The following is a 13,044-nucleotide window of genomic DNA, read 5'->3' as shown; positions in this document are numbered from 1 at the left end:
ACCCTGTTTGCTGAATCCCTTTGTCTACCCACCTCTGTTTCAGGGTATGCCAATTCGCATTCTGATTGCCATTTCTTATTTTAAAGCTCACCATCCATTTAAAGCACCCTTATCCCACTTTAACAGTCATGGATTTCCCCAAATAATCCTGGGAACTGGAGGGTTTCTTTAAAAGCTTCTTTTTAATTCAATGGGTATGCATCTTTTTAAAAAAGAAAGAAAATAAAAAATAAATATACGCATCATGGATATGGTAAGTATACAAAAGAGGGGGGAAATAGCAGAAACATAGAATGTACAATTATATACTGCCCTTCATTCAAGGACCCCGGGCAGTTTTTAACATAAAAAAGCACAATAATACGTGACATAATAACAAACAAAACCCCACCCATATATAAAGAGTGAAAACATTAATATCCAATTGTAAGGAAAAGGGTAAGGGGGGGAATGGACAAATGGACAAATGAGGTAAGTCATGGATGAAGAAAACAAGCAGGGAAAGTACTAGTTAAAAGTACTTCCAGATAAATTCATACTTTGCGGGGACTGTATTGAAAAAGGGTGATTATTAAGGTCAGTGCTATTTTTCCAGAAAAAGAGGTGCCGGAACTGACCTTGGTGTCTTACGTTGGTGTCACTGAGTTATTCTGCTTTTTCTATTCAGAATGATCTATTAGATATCCTAAACTCTCACAGAACTGCAGTTCTCAGGGAAGACTGAAAACGTCAAGCCTGGAGTCTACATGTTGCCTGATGAGCTCCCTTTTCTGTCAGTAAAATGGTGCTGCCAAATAGCTATTTACAAGATATGATCAAGACGCATCATTCTGAAGCATCAATTAGAGTCTTGTACAAAGGAAGGCCAGAACAGACAGTATATCTCTTGTCTACCTAAATAAGGGCATGGAGAGCTAAACCGGACTTTGTTTCTGGTTGGTGCACTTTTGGCTTTGACAATAGGGAACAGAAATATCTCCAATCATACTCATTCTCCTGTCTTCAGGCTTGCCTACCTATAATTCAAAGCAGATGGGGGAGTAAAGGTCAAAATCTCACTCAGATACATCTGGTTCTTAGGCTAACAAAATGATTCACCCTGATGCTGCTCTGATTTTAATACAGCATGGGGTTGGATCCAAGATTTACAGTGCCATTCTATGCAGTCTCCCTGTGTTCTGTGGGGCTTGCTCCTATGAAAGTGTGTTCAGGATTGCAGCCTTATGCATTAGTAACTTTGTATTAATGCAACATTTTTATAAGTAACTGTATTTTTGTAATATTTTGTTTCAGTTGTCTATTGTTGCTTCTTCTTTTTTGTACACTGCTTAGGGATATTTAAAATATATTAAGTAGTATATAAATTAAATAATCAAATGAAACTGATGGTGACAAAACTTATAAACAGCACTGAAGTGTTGCATTTATTGGACGGGGGTCTCTATACTGCACTTCTAGAGCTTCACTGAAGGCATAATACATTATGGAGGACTAAGCTTCTGGAATAAGGTAGATCAATGGTGTAGACCCTTTTGGGAACATAGGAAGAGGCCTTATATCAAGTCAGACCAATGGTCCATCTAGCTCAGTGCTGTCTACCCTCGAGGGACGTGAGTGGAGCTGTGGTCTAAACCACTGAGCGTCTTGGGCTTGCCGATCGGAAGGTCGGTGGTTCAGATCCCTGCAACAGAGTGAGCTCCCGTTGCTCTGTCCCAGCTCCTGTCAACCTAGCAGTTCGAAAGCATGCCTGTGCAAGTAGTTAAATAGGTACTGCTGTGGCAGGAAGGTAAACGGTGTTTCCGCACACTCTGGTTTCTGTTACGGTGTTCCGTTGTACAAGAAGCGGTTTAGTCATGTTGGCCACATGACCTGGAAAGCTGTCTGTGGACAAACACTGGCTCCCTCGGCCTGAAACTGAGATGAACACCACAACCCCATCATCGCCTTTGACTGGACTTAATCGTCTAGGGGTCCTTTACCTTTTTACTTTTACCTTTGTATACCCTCTCCAGGGTTTCAGGCAAGAGCCTCTCCAGTCGTGCCTGGAGATGCCAGCAATTGAAGCTAGTACCTTCTAGTATTGATACATCACCCAGGACCAGTTTGAAGGCCAGAGCACGATGGCCCACCATCACACTTTGGCCCTCAAACTGAGGGAGGAATGAGACATGAGGTGCCAGAGCCAATGCAACTTGTTTTTTCCCTTGACACCACAGGTGCTGGTGACTCCCTCTGTTACCAGTGCCCAGCACATGGAGGAACAAACTCCATTGGCCCTGGCCCTGCAAGGTGACATGGCCAATGGAGCTTGTTCCTTCTTTGTCGCCTGGGCACTGGCGAAGAAGGGAGCTGAGGCAGTTTCACCCCAGTGCCTCGCAGCACCAGGCCCAATGCAGCTTGTTCCTTCCTCCACTTTTCAACATCGTGATGTATCACTATCTCGCGATGTTTGGGTGGTGATACATCACGATGTTGAAAAGCTGATATCACCCAGCCCTAGTACCTTCTGTATGCAAAGCAAATGTTCTTCCTCTGAGCAGCATCCCTTCCCCACAAATTGTTCAGCCCAAGAGGCACATTCTTTTAACAGTAACCTTCTGAAGACCATAGGCTGATTATTACACACACTCCCCCCGTCCTACATTCAGACAAGTGAAAAGCATTATCAAAGTTCAGTGATAAATTCCAGCCAGGCACTCAGAGTGCAAAGCAGGATCAAGGGAAGAGTTCCAAGGGCCAGAATGAGAGGGCTGGTGGGCCATATTAGGGTCCTGGACCTGCGATCACCTACCATGAAGGAGGTGCTAATATTTTGTATGGCCTGAACTAGATCCATTTGCTATACAGAAAAAATGAATGTAGAATGTCTAACAGATGCAATTATGGACTAGGCTATGTGGCCAGGAGATTCAATAACAGGCAGTGAAAGGAAGTAGGAACTACACACTCAATTCAATATACAGGTCCCATTGTCAGCACAAAAGGAAGTTGATGTAGAACACAGCTTCTAACTTTAAGCACAAGTAGTTCAGAAATGTGCATCCAAAATGATCAAGGGACTTGAGCTCCCCTATGAGTAAAGGTTACAACAGTTTGCATGTTTCCATTTAGACGGATAAGAGCTGGACAGGATAGAGGTATATAAAATTATGTACTGTGTGTTGGAAGTGGATAGAAGTTTTTCATAATACTAGAACACAGGGTCATCCAATAAAGCTGAATGTTGGACTGTTGAAAGGAAATAGTTCTTTACTTAGCTAAACTAAGGGGTTTTGCTACCGCAGGATGTAACAATGGTCACCAACTCAGGCAGCTTTAAAAGGTGATTTGACAAATTCATGGAGGATAAGGCAAACAATGGCTTTTAGCCATGACTGCGGTGTCCTGCTTCTGGTATCAGAGACAGCATGCCTCTGAATACCAGTTGCCAAGGAGTACTAAGCAGGAGTGCTGTCACACTCAAGTTCTGTTTCAGAGTTTTCCATAAGCATCTGCTTTGCCGCTGTCCACAGGATGATGGACTAGATGGGCTTTGGATCAGATCTGACAGGGCTCCTATGTTAGGGTTACCAGACGTCCCCGTTTCCCGGGGACAGTCCCCAGGTTTGCGAATAAGTCCCCAGACAAATTCCATCCCCGGAATGTCCCCAGATTTCATCTAATGTCCCCGGGAAACACAGCAGCGGCAGTCTCAGCAGCCCAGAGCAGTAGGCTCTGGCTGGCTTCAGGAGCTGCTCGGAAGTCCCCATATGATGGTGGTGCAGGGGCTCTAAGATGCAGCTTCACCTTCCCTGACCCCAAGCAGGAGTGGGGCAGGGATCTCTCAGCTGTGAAGGGAGGCTTCACACTGCCTATCAGAGCTTGCGTGCAAGCAGGAGGGGGCAGGGGTCTCTCAGTTAAGCAATGGGAAGCCTCCCTTCCCAGCTGAAGGATCCCTGCCCCCTCCTGCTTGCACACAAGTAGGAATGGGACTGGGGCTGCTCTAATGGGAAGGGAGGCATTGAGCTGCCTGAGCCTAGCCCCCACCGCCGCTCTCGGCCCTCCTTCTCCGCCTTCCATGCCTGACCCACCATGCACTCCTTCCCCACCACCACCACCAAAGAACCAACAATGCAGGGGCTGCCCAGGCTCATGGAGAAAGGAGGCAGGAAGCCTCAGAGGAAGGGGAGACATGGTGGTTAAGGTCAAGGCGACAGCTGCCCCTCTGCCACTGCCATTGCTGCAGCATCAATGTCCTGAACGTGTAGTATGTATGTATGTATGTATGCATGCATGCATGTATGTATGTATGTATGTATGTATGTATGTATGTATTTCATTAAAGTGTCCCCGGATTCATTGAAAAATCTGGTAACCTTATGTCTATATGGGTAGGACTCTACTATTGCTGCATCAGAGTCCAGCTGAAAACACCAACTGCGCTCTTGAAGTTGCTGCAGTCATGAGGATGGGAAGCAGCAGTCAAGATGCTAGCCATCCAGCCTCTGATGCATTTCTGCATGCTACTTTACAGCAGCAAACTGTGCTGCCATATTGCTGCCAAACTGTTATACATAAAGACAGGCATATGGAACATAGACAGCTGCCACATACTGAATTCATCTAGCGGACTATTGTCTACACTGACATACTCTCCAGGATTTCGGAAAGGAGTCTCTCCCTAGCCCTACCTAGAGACATTGAGAGTAGAATCTGGTATCTTCTCTATGAAAAGCTGAAGGTGCTCAACTCCTGATCTATGGCCCGTCCCTGCAGATATTTTGCAGGCAATAAAAAGAGAGCCTTTTTGCTTTTTTCAAAGTTATTTTGAGCACCTTTCTGTAAACATAAGGCAGAAATTTATAGCAAAAATGCAATGAACTCTCCTTACAACTTTCAAAGAGACATATTTAAATTAGACTGATCAGGAACAGATTCTGGTCCATTAACTTAGAGAGAGCTTACAGTCTTCATTGTCTTAGTACATTTAAATGCACATTCAAATGCACATTCAATTCTGTATATATGGGTTGAAATGGTAAACAAAGGTAAACACTCTCCCCAAAACTCAGAATGACGTTATAAATCATCCACCTGCCAACCACCCAATTGCCATCTTTCTTAATATTCACTAAATTCATTTGAAAATATGCCGTTTACGTTGAGAAAAAGGAAGATTAGAGAGAAGGGAAGGGAGACAGAGAGAAACTTGGAGCAAAAATTAATAGCAGAAATATGTTGAAAAAAAGAGAGATTTACTTGTTTTGTCCATCTTCCACGTAGGTTGTTCTATAAAAGCCAACCAGGGATCCATTTAAACGGCCTTGGAACATCATGGTCAGTAAATAGGCATCATTTCCACTGGTGGGAGCCAGCTCTTCTTCTGCCTCTACCACCACATATTCCTGTGGTTTGTACTCAAAGCAATGCTTGAGGGTAATTGACTGGCCGGATGATTTCATGAGCAAGGGCATCCTGGTAATCTTAGTCTCTCGGAGGTGAAGCCACAAGTGCCTGGTCGGGCTTTCCAACTGGATGGTGATAGTGACTGATCCATCGTACAGATCCGCTTCCATCTCAGGCTTCAGTATCAGGTCATAATGAATTGGACTAACATAGGTGGGTAGCCTGAAATTTTTCCAATCACCACTTTCATTATTTTCAGCCGGGCATGGATCTGTCTCACCTGGAGCAGGGCTCGCAGTGGGTGATGCAGTCGGCACTGAAGTGGGTGATGCAGTCGGCACTTTCCCATTTTCTTCTGAAGGACAGTCCTGCGGTTTTAAGCCCAGGCCCAGGCCCAGGCCCAAAATTAAACCTACAGCAGCTATCACGCCACAGATAAGGGCCACATGTTTGCTCTTCATGCAGTACATTTTGGATGACTTATCTTCCATATCCATTCTCTGCATCTCCACTCCCCCTGGACCAAAGCTATATATCCAACATTAAAAAGGCTGATTAAACAACAGTGCTGTAGCCTTTTAAAATATATGCACACCTCTGCTTATGTTTAATAGTTTTCTCTCTCCCTCACTCCCTCGCTCACTTACTTTTCCGTTCTCTCTGCCTCGCTCCCCAGCCACTTCCCTCCTACAGAAACTCAAGTTAACTTCTTCCTTTTTTTTTAAAAGAAAGTTTATCCGTAGGAAAGTGAACAGTAAAGAAGGATTTGTCTAGAGAGCGGAGACAGAGGAAATTAACACAGAAGAACATTGTAGCTGCTGCAAACGCTTCTTATAAGCAGTTGCAACCCCACCCCCAACTCCTCCTGCTCTGGTCAGAGTTAAATATAAAACAGCGCTGTGTTAATCAGCAGTTGGAGATGATCAAATGCCAAGGCTCGGTCAGCAGCTTTCCAAAAGAGAGATCACAGACTAAGAGGTGTGTGCAACTCCTCAGAAACCTCAACCTTTGTCACTACCTGTGGTTTCCCCCTCCCTGGTATCTTTTATGAGCAATGATTTCCTTGAACTTCCACCCCAGAGATTTCTGCAAGAAGAAAAAATCCCATGGTTCTCCCCCCTATTTTCCCCTCTCTTAAAAAAACCACATGTCTCATTATGTTTGGGTTTCCTCTTTCTGAGTTATGGAGTTTTTATTCCCCCTCTCCCTCTTTGTTCTGTTATTCCATGTGCTTTAAGAAGGAACACTTGGCCATAAAAGAAATATCTTTTTGCTCAAGACTGTAAACACTGACTTTTGGTGTGCGCACAGAGCCAAGCGCAATCTTCGAGTGTCCCTTCTGCTTTGCATACCAAGCAGGCAATCAGCAGTGGATGTCCATCCCCAATTTTGCTATTTATGGTTGGTTCGTTTTGTGTAAACAGATAACTAGGACCCTGGGAGAAATGGATAGCACAAAATGATTTGTGTCAGCTAGTTCTCATGTTGTAATATCAAGTTTTGAAATAGTATTGTATTGGACTTCCTATTGTGCACTCCTAGGCTTCCACTTTGAGGAAGGCAAGGGGGCAGTTGCCCCCTTCCCAGATTAACAAAAATCCTTAGATTGCAAGCTTTCTTTCATTCTTTTTAAAGAGGATTTTTCTAGCATTTGCAAAACCTGAACTATTATTTATTTTTTTATTACTCCTTTCATTTTTACACTGCTTTATGTTCTTGAGAACAAAAAAATCTCAAAGTGATTTACAGACGACATTAAAACATCAAATAAAGCAGTCCAGAAGAAAACATTACAGAATAAAGTTAAATATAAAGTATACATCAAAAGAAACACAATTAACAGGGAACTAAAATATTATCTTGAAGATAATCAAAATGAAACATTACAAAGGAGGTCAAGTACAGAATATACATTTAATGCAGCAAAGTTTACAAAAATAAGTTATGAGACAATGTACAGTCCTATGGGGGGAATTTGCACACTCTCCTGAATGCACTCCTATTTACTCAGAAGTAAATCCTGTTAAATTCAGTAGGTCTACTCACAAGTGTCTATAGGACTGGACACAATGGGATTTACTTCCCCGTTATCATATGTAGAACCGGATTCCACATTTGATTTTACCAATGAAAACCCTTTGGAGATTTTTGTTACTTTTATTTATCTCACTGCCCCACCTTTCCCCATAAACACATTTAACAGCATATCACTTCAATGCTGGTAAGAGGTCAAAGAAAAGCTGTAGACAAACCATTTATAACCCTCCTGTCCCCACACACCAAACAGATTGTTAAGCTTGCCCCATACGTCAGAAAAATTCCTGACATGTCCTGGTTTTCGGATGTAAAAATGGTATCAGGGAGAATTTTGACAAATCGACAAAATGTCAGGGAAAACCTGGGCGTATGGCAACGCGATGGAAAAAGCAGCAGAAACAGTGCCAAAAGCTTAAAATCACTATTTTGGGGTTAGGTTTCCCAAAGAAAACTCAACAATTTGGGTGGCTGTCAGAAAACCCTAAGATTGTGGCATGATCCATGGCTGCATAACACCAGGAACATAGCAGATTAGACCTTTAAATGAATCTAAGGGCTGTTCTGTGCATTGTCAAATTCCTACAGAGAAGCCATTTCTGAATAAAAATGCGACTGCTCTCACAGCCCGGGAGAAAGGAGCACTTAGGCCAATTTAAAAGATATGTAGATTGTCACAAAGCACAAAAATGTGCACACATGGAGATCATCACTGATCTACATGAAATATTCACACAAACAACTACATGGGAATTCCCTGTATGTAGAAATTCTGTAATGAACAAAGCTGGTCCTCCCAGACTGGCCTGTTTGTTGTGGCTTCTCCTTGCCCCATGTGTAGTTGCTACTGAAATTCCTCTAAAGTTTCCACTTTTAACACTGATTTCAGTTAGGTTCAATTGTACTCAGGTCCAGTTACTTAGTCCGGGTCCATCTCATTAGAAACGGCTGGAACATGAGGTTGTACCTGATGTTCTACTAACACTGCAATCCTATATGAATCTGCTCAGAAGTTATGCAATGGTGGGGCTTACTATGTAAGAACATAAGACCACAAGAAGTGTCCTGCTAGATTAGACCAAAGGCCTATCAGATCAATTATTCTGTTTCCACAGATGCTAATGAGAAGCCCACATGAAGCACATGAGCACAATAGCATGCTCTCAAGTATGCCCATGCAAATGGTATTCAGAAACATGCTGTCCCTGATCCTGGAAGAAATGTGTAGTCAGCTTGACTTGTAGTCATGAATTGGTCTAACCACTTTTTTAATGGCCCAAGTTGCAGAGAAGAGAAATAGGAAGTCCCATTACGCAAGCAGATTTCCATTCTGCAAGTGGGCAAACATCATTGGCTGTTGTGCAATATGCTTCAACTGACCATATGTACTGATATATAGGAGATGTTGCAGGAACTGCACAACTTATGTTGCATAGATTTCAAAAGCAATATAGGCCAAAATGCTGGAAACAATGTGAGCAGTTAGGTCCTTTCTTTCTTTCTTTCTTTCTTTCTTTCTTTCTTTCTTTCATGGTGAGATTGTTTGTAGTGTTAAATAAAAATGGGAAGCTTCTGCCCTAAAAGTGGCCTTAATATTGTTGCCATTAAAGGTACTCTTTCATTGACAAGTAGCAATCTTGATCAAGGTCATGTGCAGGGAGAAAGACTCATCAGAATCATCCTCCAGAAGTAATGGTCTTACCTGGGTTCACCCCCAGCTACTATGGTCACAATCACACCTACCATTAAAGCACATTTAAAGTACACTTAAAGCACATGGCTTCTCCCAAGACTCCTGAGAATTGTCATTTGTTAAGGGTGCTGAGAATGGTAGCTCTGTGAGGGTTAAATTTCAGCTCCCAGGATTCTTTGGGCTTTAAACGCATGGTATGGGGGTGAGAAGCAACAACAAAGCCCATGTTTTTCATATATCTTCCACTTTGGCCTTTAGCTGATCCTGTTGCACATCCTGGAAAAAGATCACCCTCACAAAGACTTGCTATTAAGAGTTGCCCAGCATTAGCCATCTAAAATTTTGTGGGCTGCAACCTTTTTCACTGATAAATTTGCCAAAGCATGGGAGGTCTGTGTTCATGCACAAACTAAACTATTTATTCATTGGTTAGATTTGTACCTTGCTTTTCCACCTAAAGGTGATCAAAGTGCAACAATATAGATACAAGAAAATGCAAGGAAACAGCAAGAAAATGCAAAGTAAAAACAAATTAATAAAAGCAAAGCAGTTAGGACATTCTCCACCCCCCCCCATGATGTGTACTGTATTATTCAGCTATAAATCTCTCAGTTAACACCAACTACTGCATATTTAGTAGATACCACCCTAAAAGCCAAAGTGCTGTCTAAATAGAATGCCTTTGCTCCCAACTGAACAGTCTCTAGAAAATTTGTTGTGTCTCCCTTAGCAAGGAATTTCAGAGCCAAGGAGAAGCCATTGAGAAGGCCCTCTATAGGTGCCAACTTCATGGGGCCCTGAGTGCCCGAGCACCCACAAAATTCCCCATGAATGCACCCGCAAATTTTGGTGCCAGGGCCATGCATACTGTATGGCACCCATGGCCCTGGGCACCCACAGTCATAAGGCCAAGTTGGCACTCCTGCCCTCTATGTAGTTCCTGTCAAATGTGTTTCTGGTGTTGGTGGGACAGAAAGAAGGGCCTCTGCTGAGGAGATTAAAAACCAGACAAACTTGTATGGGAGAATGTGGCCTCAACCTAAGTCATGAGGGCATTTGGAAGTCATAACCAGCACTTTGAATTGTGCCCAGATTTAAATGTGTGTGGCATGGAATGGAGGAAATCATGACAAATTTGTTTTAGCTCTTTGTTATTCTTCACCTTCTTGTAATCCTGATTACAGAATTATGAAACTGACGCATCATACGTGTCAATACTGAACTCAGTGAACCAGGATGTAAATGCTTCATTTCTTCCTATGTCATGTCTTATGACTTTACTTTTGTTACTTCCATGGTATGTCCTATTTTGTTCTAGCAAAAGTCTCAATAAATATATTGATTAAAATAAAAAGGTAATGGACCCTGGATGGTTAAGTCCAATGATCAATGAGATGCTTGTGGTAGTAGTAGTCCACAATATCTGGAGGGCACCACGTTGGAGACTCTTGATACAGCATTGGAGAGCGCCTATAGATCAATTTTAGAATCAAGCATGGAAAATGGCTGTGCTCATTTGTGAGAAGCAGATTTTTATTTTTATTTACCAGCTCCCTCAAAGTCTCCTGAGTGTGTGGCAAGCAAAACAGCGAGTTCTGCTTGTGGCAAATATATCAGAGCAGGGGATTATGTAGGAAGAAGAAAAACAGAAGCATGCAGATATGTCTTATGCTGCAATAATACCTTAGTAATCTAGGCAACCTGACTGATGGTCAGAGAAATTCAACATCAGTGTTGTATCACATGCCTCCTGATGCAACACAAAAATCTACTTATTTGGCAAGTTTTGGTGTGACAAACAAACACTACAAACCCTCACAGCACTGTCTTAATATCAGACTAGTCAACTGAAAGATTCTCACCTCCTAGAGGGTACAATTTAGGCCAAATTTCAACTGGTTGAAATAAGAAGAAATAGCAAGCAACTATATTTAAGCCATTAGAAGCAGAAAACATCTTGTCAGCCCATAGGTGAGAGACCTTATTGTACTAATGACAACACCATGAGATGGCAGCATTGTTTACAGCTGCAGCAGAAAGAATGGAGGCAGCTAAAAAATGGGAAGTCTCAACAGGCTACACAAGTCAAAGTTGGTGTGTGGGCAAATCATATTAGCTGAGAATTTGACCCACTTTCTGAGCTGACCTGCTTACCTAATTTGGGTCAAATAACAGTTAAGTAGTTACTGTAGTTAGGTTTAATATTAAATTTTCTTGTGCTTTTTCATTCTTCTACACTGACTTGATGCCTACCGTCCATCTATTATAAGCATATTCTCAACATAGATCTATTAATTTTATCTTATTTTTAAATGATGCATTGTTTTACATACATCATCTCAGTAAAATATTTACAACACTTTATGGAAGGTCATTATTTTTATTATTGTAGAAAGAGTCTGGAGCTGACAAATTATAGTAAGCTATGAGAGAGATGAGGTTCAAGGGAGAGATGAGAATTGGTGGCTTCTTGGTTCATAGATCAGATAGCAGCTCCCAAACTAAATGAGGTCATTGGGTAATTCACACCTAGCGACTTTTGCAACGGGTTCTCTGTGGATCATTAATTAGCACTCTTCAGTTTTTATTGCCTTGCTAATTTTCATAGGATAAGTCACTGAAATCATGCAAATTTGTAGAATGCCGTTACTTATCTTTAAACCCAAACATCAAATAAACCAACAAGACCTCAAGTATAGGTAGTATGGAATAAAAAAATAGTCATGATGGCTAAATATAGTCTTTTATTTATCTGAATGAAGAAAAGAAAGTGATTTTGCAATGAGGGAAAGAACCATAATTTCAAAATCATAGGAGCCAATACAGACTAAGCAGATGAGTTTATTTTATTCTATTTAAATGACTTCATTATGGGAAATTACAAAACCTGGGAAGTTTTGAGTTGCCACTAAGCTGTAGTGAAGTATTTTGTTCCAGTGTTGTTCATGAAGCTGCCAGGAAAAATGAATTGCAGCCCATAATTTTATATTTATATTGTTTCTATTCCAGAAAGTCATAGATGCTTGCTGGCACAGGCTAGATGTCCTGCATTCTTCATTCTTCTTCATTCTGCTGTGGTGGTGGTTCATTTCCCCCCTATTTTCTCTCCCCATCTCACTTGGTTCCTGATCCAGCCATGAAGGGCATGGTCTCACCTGTACACTTGGTCTCCTGTGCTGCTGCTTACTTTTTATACTGCTGTGTTTCTGTGATCCTAATTTTTATTGATAGTTCCCTACTGGGACCAATCACAGCTGCCATCTGGACAAATCTTTAGTATTACCACACTACAGATCATGCATGAGACCTGACCAGCTATTTTCTCCACTTGCTCCCTGCTATATAAGATCACATGTAGGAAATTCTATGTAAACTGAACTATAACTGAAAAGAGTTCACAGCAGCCTGCAACCATTTCTGGTATTTAGGGACTGAAGGGATCATGTGGTCACAGGACTAATTCAGTCGCATGTCAAGGGATACCTGCTCCTTCAGGGGGAGTGTAACCCATCAAGAGCAGACCACCTCCCACCCATCCAATCTAGGGAACTGCCGACAGTGCCTCACTCTTATCTGGATTGAGCTTCAGTTTGTTAGCCTTCATCCAGTCAATTTCCAAGGGAAGAAAATGGTCCAGCACATTCCCTGACATCCCTGTAGATGTAAAGGAGAAGTAGAGCTGTGTGTCGTCAGCATATTGCTGACAACATACTCCGAAACTCCATATAACCCCGCTCAGCGGTTTCATGAAGATGATGAACAGCATTGGGGATAAAATTAAACCCTGAGGAACCTCACACTGAAGGCTCTATGAGGCTGAAGAGCACTCCCCAAGCATCACCCTCTGGAAATGACCATCCAAATAGGACTGGAACTACAGCAAGAGGTGCCACACACCCCTAACATGGACAGCCACTGCAGAAGGACATCAT

General features: G+C 42.2%; 1 protein-coding gene across 1 annotated transcript in view; it reads right to left on the bottom strand.

Annotated features, from left to right (window-relative positions):
• The window catches only part of ENPEP (glutamyl aminopeptidase), a 56,491-nt gene extending 50,295 nt beyond the window's left edge, over nt 1-6,196 (bottom strand). Inside the window, exon 1 of the mRNA XM_081924247.1 lies at nt 5,239-6,196. Within this exon, the coding sequence (XP_081780373.1) occupies nt 5,239-5,891 (653 nt within the window). The 5' untranslated portion in view covers nt 5,892-6,196. The remainder of the gene's footprint in view (nt 1-5,238) is intronic.
• Nucleotides 6,197-13,044: the final 6,848 nt, after the last annotated feature.

Source organism: Podarcis melisellensis, assembly GCF_964234715.1.
Source record: "Podarcis melisellensis genome assembly, chromosome: 9".
In the NCBI taxonomy this organism is placed as follows: Eukaryota; Metazoa; Chordata; class Lepidosauria; order Squamata; family Lacertidae; genus Podarcis; species Podarcis melisellensis.
Note: the sequence above shows the minus strand (reverse complement) of the source record. Positions and strands in the feature narration are given on the sequence as shown.